Source organism: Dysidea avara, chromosome 3, assembly GCF_963678975.1.
Source record: "Dysidea avara chromosome 3, odDysAvar1.4, whole genome shotgun sequence".
NCBI lineage: Eukaryota > Metazoa > Porifera > Demospongiae > Dictyoceratida > Dysideidae > Dysidea > Dysidea avara.
Genome location: NC_089274.1, coordinates 28,523,952 through 28,535,001, shown reverse-complemented (window position 1 = coordinate 28,535,001; position 11,050 = coordinate 28,523,952). Strand labels below are relative to the sequence as shown.

General features: G+C 38.7%; 1 protein-coding gene across 1 annotated transcript; it reads left to right on the top strand.

Moving 5' to 3' along the window:
• The first annotated feature begins 1,423 nt into the window (after positions 1-1,423).
• On the top strand, positions 1,424-10,855 carry LOC136250623 (tripartite motif-containing protein 2-like). The gene is made up of 2 exons (XM_066042851.1): positions 1,424-1,569; positions 8,019-10,855. Exon 2 carries the CDS (start codon positions 8,027-8,029, stop codon positions 10,214-10,216), a length of 2,190 nt encoding a protein of 729 aa, XP_065898923.1. The 5' UTR covers positions 1,424-1,569; positions 8,019-8,026; the 3' UTR covers positions 10,217-10,855.
• Positions 10,856-11,050: the final 195 nt, after the last annotated feature.

The following is an 11,050-nucleotide window of genomic DNA, read 5'->3' as shown; positions in this document are numbered from 1 at the left end:
ATTAAAAACAAAGAATACTACAAGATGTAACTCAGCAATCAATCTAGTCAGTCTGAAATTACATCAGAACACACATCCTGACCATCAATTACTGAAATGCAAAAGTGGCCATTCTGCTGTAGTTTCAGACCTATTACATATATGCAGCATTACAAATGATGAGAAGCACCTCTGCAATCTATCCACAAAAATTAAAGTAATGACACGTTACCACCGATCAATACCTACATGGTAGTGAAGAAAGCAACCGGACACAAATGAGGACAAAAGTAAGTCAATGATGTATGCATTGTAGCTGCTGTGGTTGGCAAAGACATGTCTGAAGTTACATCAAACAGTGAATAAATCAAGCCCAAAACTTTTATAGAAACTTGGTTTAGAGTCACTCTGAAGATGTTTATGGCATTGGTTAGCAAGCTGTTATGAAGCAGAAGTGAGGTTGGTTAGGCCAGTCCAAATAAATTTTCTGTTTCCTATCCACCGCCTGCATCTGGTTTACTGTCAACTCTAAATATTCCATTATTTTCCAGTACACACTGACAGGCTCAGTAAAAGCCATCTTGAAACAGTATCAGCTCACGTGTCAGCAGTACTATCAAGTCGGCACAAACTTCACGTTTGTGTCATTTTTGCAACTTAAAAAGGAAGGAACAAGCTTACGCAGCTTTTTACGGTTGTGCCAGGCAAATAATGGCTTGAAGTTGCCAATCTTAGGCCATACCTATTGGATTTTATGTTGCACGGGCCCGACCGACTGTCTTTTTTCATGACCTGAAATGATAATGATAATCACGTGATATAGGATCACGTGTGCCAAGATGGTCAATCTCGTATATGCTAGTGAAAATCAGCTATTGGGATAACCAGGCTCCTCTAGGGATTAAACTCTTGAAAAGGTTGAGCTTTAATGGTGAAGATACTCCAAACGAAATCTTATATTCAAGAGGTTTGATTCATTGTACAGCAATACATTATGGTGCTGCAGAACACCCTATATGTTTCATTAACGTTTTTTGTAGTTGTTGCTCTTTTTGTATGGTTCATAATACTATAATTTTCTATTATGTACTAATTATTATTATCATTATCAAATCGACCTACCTACCCAAATTTTCTGAGGTTTTGCCCGCGCAACATAAGATCCAGTAGGTATGGCCTTATAATGAAATAATGGAAATGGACCGCCCGCCCGCATGCAAATATGTTTGAGTCCAGGACGGGAAACAGAGAATTTATTGCAGCGGCCTTTACTGACTAGAAAGTCCAAAACATGGTGAGAGCATAGATCCTTTACACCATAGGGTTCCTGGCCTACATCACTCACCTCGCTGTGTTTGTTACAGCAGACAAACACATCAGGGGAGGTCTTATTCCACATACGTGAAACACCGTTATCCAGGGAGGCCATTGCACACTGACAGTAGATGTTTATCACCTGCTCTCGAGCCTGCGCTTTATTTGGAAGAATCAATACTCTCACGTGACTGAATTGACCGTTTCGTGGTGATTGACTGGCGAAAAGAGCTCGGAAAGAGGGTGTTAAACATTACCAGTGAATAGCATCATCAGGTAAGCGAATTGTCAAACTATTTAAATTACGTCAACGGTATTAATTGTTAAGGTAAGTAAGGGGGTTTCCGGACAGCTGGGTATTCCGGACACTTAGTTTTAATCTGCTACTGAAGGATGGAATAGAAACCAATCAGGCTATGGTTTAAGTACCTAAGTACCCTACCTGTGTACTATAAAATACTAAAGTTTTGTTTCGATAGCTTTAAGGATTACCGAGATACATCACAATTCGCTTGCGCGTGTAGAATATTTTTGTGTAAAAAACTTTTACTACGCACGTTAACAGGAGATCGAGGGCACCGTTCATAATTCTAAGCGACCATAGGCAGTACAAATGATCAGTCACACTATTCAGTGAACGGGTATATGATTTAGAGATAGTACAACTGGAATCCAAGCCCGTCACCTGCGACGTGTTAACTGGCACGCACAATCAACACAACCAGCAGCCCAGAGAAGCCCCAAGCAAGGATCCGCGGGGCTACACTACTTAACTATGCTGTTTCGGTGTTAAGGCAAGGACTATTACAGATTTCCAAACAGTAGATCAAATGTCGCATCTTCGAAAGTGCTGCAAGACATACGCACGGTCCGAGCAAGGCTGGCAGCAGTTCTGCTTCTTAAAAATCGCTGTCACCAACAAAGTAACCACACAAACAGAATTCTGTCAGTCTCTGCTGGGCCTTGACACTCAATAGAGCGCAGTATTTCCCATAACAATGGCAGGTACGTCTTTTTTTAGTGGTGTCCGGAAACCCCAGCCACATAAGTTTTTGACAATTTCTCAAACTGCAAATTTAAACTGCTCTTTCTACTAGTACTCTATGCTTCATCACCCAAAATTTATACCACCGATAGCCTAGTTCATTAGCTACAATTTGGCACTAAGCATTTTAAAATCTGTTTTTCTTTCGAGGAGGAATGAACAAATTTCTAATGCGTGTGCAAACTTTGTCCGGAAACGCCCGCCCCTACCTTATCAGGTGGTGGGGCATAACATTGTTATGCAAGGGGGTGTCAGGTGGGTACGCACTGTAAGTAGATCTGCGACCGCGGTCAAAGTCTTGACCGGCTGAAATTTCGCTTTGACCTGTACCAAGAGCCTTTTCAATCTTTGACCGGTGACTTAGCGACGATATTTCAGTACTATTGGATTGTAGGTTGGAAATTTTTACCCTTGACCATTGACACGGCACAATTTTGGTGGCCTTTGACTTAGACTTTGACCGCGGTCGCAGATCTACCTACAGTGAGTGCCTGTGTGTCACCCTCTTGTTATGCCCCACTACCTGCCTTGGTTCAATAAGCCGGACTCACTATTGAACCAACAGTAAAACTTGGACAAAAATGCAAAACTTGGCCAGGACTTGAACCCTGGACTACTGGAACTGTAGGCAGTGGGCTTAACACTGCTACCACTGCTAGCTACCCACTTTCCCTACTTTTCTACATTATAAATGTTACTCACGTAGTAGTCTCACTATCTATAGTTGAAGCAGACTGTTGCATAAAGACATTTTTATTACAAAATATTTCTTTTCTCAGCATTATTGATAGGGTATAATATAACATTCATCTATGATTTTAAAAAAAATACAGGAAGTATAGCTGATGGCAGTGGTACAGTGCATGTTTATGATTCTGGGTGGTCGGTGTGTAAGTAACAGCTTCTAACCTTTTGATGTACGTGGTTTATGAAGTGTGCAAAGTGAAGAAATGAAGTAAAGCAGTTAAAGACAATCACTGATCCTTTAGAAATGTCCATTTTGTAGGGGTTAGCATGGAGCTACATGTGAGTGAAATTGTCCAATTTTTTTGTTCCTGCCTATAACACAGTTGTGGTGTGCTGGCTAAACACTCATAAATTACCATGTGTCTTGATGTAGGGGAGCAATACAAAGTATACCAGCTATGTATGTATACATATGGTTATGTTATAATCAGGCTTAGGGTCAAATACTTTGAAAAGTATTTAAATACAAATACAAATACTCCGAAAGTATGGAATACAAAATACAAATACTTATATTCAGGATGAATTTCAAATACAAATACTTTTATGTACTTTGATACTTTGATCTGAACTACACGTTACACAATCACCCAATAATACACACCTCTTTTTAATATTGTCCCAATAAAATTTCAAGTATATGGTAAAAACAACTGTAACATTATAATGCCGGAAAACAATTGGAGTAGACTTCTTGCTCTTCTTAGATGACATTATGGAACTATGTTACAGGGTTTGAATGTTCATACTTATATTCAAAGAAAAGTAAGTTCTTCATATAACTCTTCCCATTCAAAGAAATTGAAAGAAATAATTAGTATTTGATATATTTTTACAGATTAAGGTGTCAATAAGTCAAAGAGATCACCTTCTATATATAATTATAAATTTTACAGATTCTCTTCCAAGCAAAGTATTTGAAGTATTTGCAGAAAGTATTAAGTTGTTACACAAAGTATTTAAGTACAAATACATGTTGTTTCAAAACTTCAAATACAAATACTCAAAAATAGTATTTAAATACAGCTAAATACAATCGTGCGGCCCAAGAAGCCGGCGCGTAACACCCGTGAGTATATTGACAGGAAGAAAGAAAACGCAATTTTTGCACCTTAGTAGCTCTGTGCTTCCTTGATGAAACAAGACGATTTTTGCTGTGGACACTCCCTCCACCTTCAGCACTCCACATTCCAAATTAGAGCGAAATCGCTTCAAGCGTTCCCGAGATATGCGACTTCCAAAAATTGGCTTAATTTCTTGGGTTTTTTTTCTTACTTTTCTTCCTCTTTTCGCACACTTACAAAAACTGCTATAAAACGCGAACGTTATATCCGATTGCCTTGAAATTTGGCACATAGAAGCGGGGTATAAAGGCGCATCTCTGTACTAACTTTGGCTAGGATACGATAAACCGGAAAAGAGTTATGATCGATTATTCACGAAAAATAACATCAATATGTTGTCACACCTACAGGGTAAACCGCGTATGGGAAGAAGCTGAAAATCGGTGGGTGAATAGGTTAACTATTGAACCTCAAACCTTTTGTTGTAGAGAGATCAGCTAGAAGAAGTTTCCTTGTAGAGAGTTCAGCTACAAATAAATCACAATCTAGAAAGATCAGCTAGAAGAAGTCACCTTGTAGAGAGTTCAGTTACAAAGAAACCACCATATAGAGAGTTCAGCTACAAACTAGTGACCTTGTAGAGACATCAGTTACCTTGTAGAGAGTTCTGCTACAAAGAAACCATCATGTAGAGAGTTCAGCTGCAAACAAATCACCTGTAGAGAGTTCAGTTACAAACAAATCTCCCTGTAGAGAGATCAGCTAGAAGAAGTTTCCTTGTAGAGAGTTCAGCTACAAACAAATCACCCTCTAGAAAGATCAGCTAGAAGAAGTCACCTTGTAGAGAGTTCAGTTACAAAGAAACCACCATATAGAGAGTTCAGCTACAAACTAGTGACCTTGTAGAGACATCAGTTACCTTGTAGAGAGTTCTGCTACAAAGAAACCATCATGTAGAGAGTTCAGCTGCAAACAAATCACCTGTAGAGAGTTCAGCTACAAACAAATCTCCCTGTAGAAAGATCAGCTAGAAGAAGTCACCTTGTAGAGAGTTCAGTTACAAAGAAACCATCATGTAGAGAGTTCAGCTGCAAACAAATCACCTGTAGAGAGTTCAGCTACAAACAAATCACCCTGTAGAAAGATCAGCTAGAAGAAATTACCTTATAGAGAGTTCAGCTACAAAGAAACCATCATGTAGAGAGTTCAGCTGCAAAGAAAACACCTGTAGAGAGTTCAGCTACAAACAAATCTCCCTGTAGAGAGATCAGCTAGAAGAAGTTTCCTTGTAGAGAGTTCAGCTACAAACAAATCACCCTGTAGAAAGATCAGCTAGAAGGAGTCACCTTGTAGAGAGTTCAGTTACAAAGAAACCATTATGTATAGAGTTCAGCTACGAACTAGTGACCTTGTAGAGACATCAGCTAAAATAAATTACCTTGTACAGAGTTCAGCTACAAAGTTCAGCTGCAAACAAATCACCCGAAGAGAGTTCAGCTACAAACAAATCTCCCTGTAGAGAGATCAGCTAGAAGAAGTTACCTTGTGGAGAGTTCAGCTTCAAAGAAACCATCATGTAGAGAGTTCAGCTGCAAACAAATCACCTGTAGAGAGTTCAGTTACAAACAAATCTCCCTGTAGAGAGATCAGCTAGAAGAAGTTTCCTTGTAGAGAGTTCAGCTACAAACAAATCACCCTGTAGAAAGATCAGCTAGAAGAAATTACCTTATAGAGAGTTCAGCTACAAAGAAACCATCATGTAGAGAGTTCAGCTGCAAAGAAAACACCTGTAGAGAGTTCAGCTACAAACAAATCTCCCTGTAGAGAGATCAGCTAGAAGAAGTTTCCTTGTAGAGAGTTCAGCTACAAACAAATCATCCTCTAGAAAGATCAGCTAGAAGAGGTCACCTTGTAGAGAGTTCAGTTACAAAGAAACCACCATATAGAGAGTTCAGCTACAAACTAGTGACCTTGTAGAGACATCAGTTACCTTGTAGAGAGTTCTGCTACAAAGAAACCATTATGTAGAGAGTTCAGCTGCAAAGAAATCACCTGTAGAGAGTTCAGCTACAAGCAAATCTCCCTGTAGAGAGATCAGCTAAAAGAAGTTACCTTGTGGAGAGTTCAGCTTCAAAGAAACCATCATGTAGAGAGTTCAGCTGCAAACAAATCACCTGTAGAGAGTTCAGTTACAAACAAATCTCCCTGTAGAGAGATCAGCTAGAAGAAGTTTCCTTGTAGAGAGTTCAGCTACAAACAAACCACCCTCTAGAAAGATCAGCTAGAAGAAGTCACCTTGTAGAGAGTGCAGTTACAAAGAAACCATCATATAGAGAGTTCAGCTACAAACTAGTGACCTTGTAGAGACATCAGTTACCTTGTAGAGAGTTCTGCTACAGAGAAACCATCATGTAGAGAGTTAAGCTGCAAACAAATCACCTGTAGAGAGTTCAGCTACTAACAAATCTCCCTGTAGAAAGATCAGATAGAAGAAGTCACCTTGTAGAGAGTTCGGTTACAAAGAAACCATCATGTAGAGAGTTCAGCTGCAAACAAATCACCTGTAGAGAGTTCAGCTACAAACAAATCTCCCTGTAGAGAGATCAGCTAGAAGAAGTTACCTTGTAGAGAGTTCAGCTACAAAGAACCATCATGTAGAGAGTTCATCAGCTGTAAACAAATCACCTGTAGAGAGTTCAGCTACAAACAAACCTCCCTGTAGAGAGATCAGCTAAAAGAAGTTACCTTGTGGAGAGTTCAGCTACAAAGAAACCATCATGTAGAGAGTTCAGCTGCAAAGAAATCACCTGTAGAGAGTTCAGCTACAAACAAATCACCCTGTAGAGAGATCAGCTAGAAGAAATTACCTTGTAGAGAGTTCAGTTACAAAGAAACCACCATATAGAGCGTTCAGCTTCAAAGAAATCACCCTGTAGAAAATTCAGCCACAAACAAATTGCCCTGTAGAAAGATCAGTTACCTTGTAGAGAGTTCAGCTACAAAAAAACCATTCTGTAAAGAGCTCAGATGCAAACAAATCACCTATACAGAATTCAGCTACAAACAAATCACCCTGTAGAGAGATCAGCTAGAAGAAGTTACCTTGTAGATAGTTCAGCTACAAACAAATCACCCTGTAGAGAGATCAGCTAGAAGAAGTTACCTTGTAGATTGTTCAGCTACAAACAATTCACCCTGTAGAGAGAGCAGTAAGAAGAAGTCACCTTGTAGAGTGTTCAGTTACAAAGAAACCACCATGGAGAGTTCTGTAATAAATATAATTATGTATTATATATATATATAATTTGTACATTTACTGATAAAATCAGAAATATTTAAAGTACATCTGCTTCATCTTTTCTTCTTCCTGTGGTAAAGAAAAAAAAAGACAGGTTAAAAAAGCCCCAAAATGGCCGGCTTTGTGGTATACAAATACAAAAAGAAATGAAATCTAATCCAAAACAGCCAAGCTGTAAAAAAACAGTGCGGCCCTCAAAAAGGCTATGGTGAAAAAAGATGTGAAATCCAAGGTGGCGGCCAAGAAATGGCTGTGATGGTAGGTTAATGGTAAAATTTTAATAACAGCAATTCAGGTGAATTTTGTGCCAAGACCAAGCGACACCAAAATTCACCTGAATTGTTATTATTAAAATTTTTACCATTAACCTACCATCACAGCCATTTCTTGGCCGCCACCTTGGATTTCACATCTTTTTTCACCATAGCCTTTTTGAGGGCCGCACTGTTTTTTTTACAGCTTGGCTGTTTTGGATTAGATACTCATGTATTTAACCCCAAGCCTGGTTATAATAAGACTTAAATCAATATTGTGGGTGTTTGTATATTCCACCTTTGTATTATCTACTTAGGTTTCACAATGTCAGTAGAAGAAGTGAAGAGAGCTCAAACCAGTTTGACATGTCCAGTATGCTATCAGTTGTACAAGAACCCCAAATATCTACCGTGTTACCATTCCTATTGTGAAAGATGTTTGGAGAAAATGCAGATCCGATCCAAGATCATATGTCCAGACTGCAAAAAGGAAGCAAGAGTTCCTGCTGGAGGAGTGAAAAAATTTGCAACCAATTTCTTTATCAATCGACTTGTGGATGATCTGATCTTGAAGAAAAAAGTGCCTGGAAAAGAGAAGGTCAAATGTGATAATTGTGGTGATGATCATTCTGTCGTGTCATTTTGTCCTGATTGTAATATGTTTCTGTGTCAAGCATGCAGTGACCAACACCAGCATAACGAAAAATGTCAAGATCATAATCTTGTACCATTGATGGAATTGAAGCCAAACAAAAATGTACCAGCTGTCCAAGCTAAAGTAGAGATTCCACTTTGTAAAGAGCATGATTATGAGCTGAAGCACTATTGTGAGACATGTGATGTTCTGGTATGCATGTATTGTACAATGAAGGAACACAGTGGTCACAATCATGACTCCACAAAAGCTGTAGCTGGTAAGCTAAAGAAGGTGACTGCTCCAATAGAAGAAATGGTCCAAGATCTATCTATTGCTCATAATAAGATCGACAAGATGCGAAATAAGATAAGAACACAAGGAGAGGAAGTGAACAAGATAATTGATCAACATTATGGCCAGCTCATTGATGATCTCTTACAGCAGAAAGACCAACTGAAACAACAAGTTTATGACATTGTGTCACACAAAGAAGTGGCACTGAAAAGTCAATTGGATGAAGTGGATTCAACACATGCTGAACTTTTGAACATAAAAGAAGTAAGTGCTGCTCTAGCGAGCAATTCAGACCATGAAGTATTGTCTGCAAAAAAACAAGTGATTGATGGTATGCAACAGTTAACTGAAAAGTTCCAGAAACTGAGTAAGAATCCTGTGCAGTCAGCCACAATGGAGTTTGTACCTACTGATGAAGACTTCCCACAGTTTGGTAAACTGTGTTCAACTGCACCTCCAGACCCACATACTACTATGGTCTGTGACCTTCCACAATCCATCATTGTAGGTGAAGAAGTAGAAGCAACCGTAATCACTAATGACAGCAATGGAGATCAATGTTCCAAAGGAGATAACCGGGTGTTGGTGGAGTTGCAGTCATCGTCAGGGACTGTGGCTGTTGCTGTAGTGCGGGATTACAAGGATGGTAGCTATGTGGCTTCTTTCATACCTGAGCAAGTTGGACAAGCGAACTTGTCTGTGTCCTTAAATGGTCAACATATCAAGGGAAGTCCCTATAGTATTATCGTGTGTAAAAATTACCAACTGCTTCACCTGGCCAACAAGACGGTACATAATATTCATAGCATGGGTCAGCCATGGGGTATTGCTTTTGGAAGGAATGGAATATGGGCAGTAGCTGATTTCACCAAACACTGTGTACATATATTTGATGACCAGGATCAATTAATTAAAACATTTGGCACCTGCAGTGGTAGCGGTCCGTTGAATAGTCCTCGTGGTGTTGCATTTGATGATGACAATCACTTGTATGTAGCTGATACTGCTAATCACAGGGTACAGAAGTTTGATGTCAATGGTTACTACCTGTTACAGTTTGGAGGTTATGGCTCAGGCAATGGTCAGCTTAACCATCCGTTTGGAGTTGTAGCACACAATGGTAGGGTGTATGTTGCTGACAAGGATAACCATCGTATCTCAGTATACCAGGATGATGGCCAGTTTTGTTTTTCTTTCGGTTCAAATCATCTAGGAGACCCTTGGGATGTAACTATTAATGCTGATAATCGGTTGCTTGTTGCTGATGGCAGCCATCACTGCATAGTCACACATACTCTTGATGGTAGTTATGTAGGCAAGTTTGGTGCACAAGGATCTAAGAAGGGTCAGTTGAATAAGCCATATAGTCTTTGCAGTGATGTCAATGGCTTTATCCTGGTAACTGATGGTAATCATCGTGTTAATGTTTTTGACCATGCTGGCAAGTTTATTTATTGCTTTGGATCCTGTGGAGCTTCCAAGAGCCAGTTTGATCATCCTTATGGCATAGCTCTGTCTTCTAATAATAATAATATCTACATCTGTGACTCTTGGAACAACAGGGTCCAAATCTTTACTAACTAACTCTATAATAAATGAAATATTATACTTTATTCCAGTTACAATGATACCTCCTGTTTTTTGTATGGTACCACAATGTACAGCAGCTGTAGCTATTATTTTGAGACAAATGTATACTGGTTTGTTAAGTATGCACTATTTCATATCTTTGCAATCCATGCAATCGCTAAAGAATCACAACTGAACATGTACTAATATGTATGTTTCATACTTATACCTGTAACTGCCAATGCAGGCAGTTACATGTACAACACAGTTGTGATCAGCTATTAATGTGTGAAACACATTACAGTGAGTAATAATTAGAGAGTCTCTCAGCTAATCTTGTGCCAGCATTTTCCTGTGCACACCATTTTGTTAGGACTCGGTGTTAGTAGGGTAATGCGTTAACATAATAATTATTACTTTTGTGGTAACTAAGTAATATAATGAAATTATGATATAAAATCCAGATGTAACACCTTATCTAACTAATGAACTGTAACGAATTTAATATTAAGAGATGTTTGGGTTTTGAAGGTGGTGCAGCAATATAGACTACAATTATCTGGACTATCTATAGCTAAATTCTTTAATTTGTTGCAATGATAAATTTATTTGTTTGTAGCTTTATATGTGTTATGTAATATTATTGAGTAATTGTATGTGTGTGTGAATGTGATTTAATTTAATATTAAGTAATTTTATTACTACAAGTAGCTACAACGAAGTAACGAAGCTCTTATTATTGAATGAAGCTTGTTCACCAGTTTCTTATAATTACAACACATTGTCCAGCAATGCAACCATGTCAAGTGATAAGGAGGTATATTTGCACACGTGACAGCTTATTAAAGG

Excerpts from the sequence above, each read along its gene's own strand:
- LOC136250623 (XM_066042851.1), top strand. The coding sequence starts at position 8,027 with ATGTCAGTAGAAGAAGTGAAGAGAGCTCAAACCAGTTTGACATGTCCA.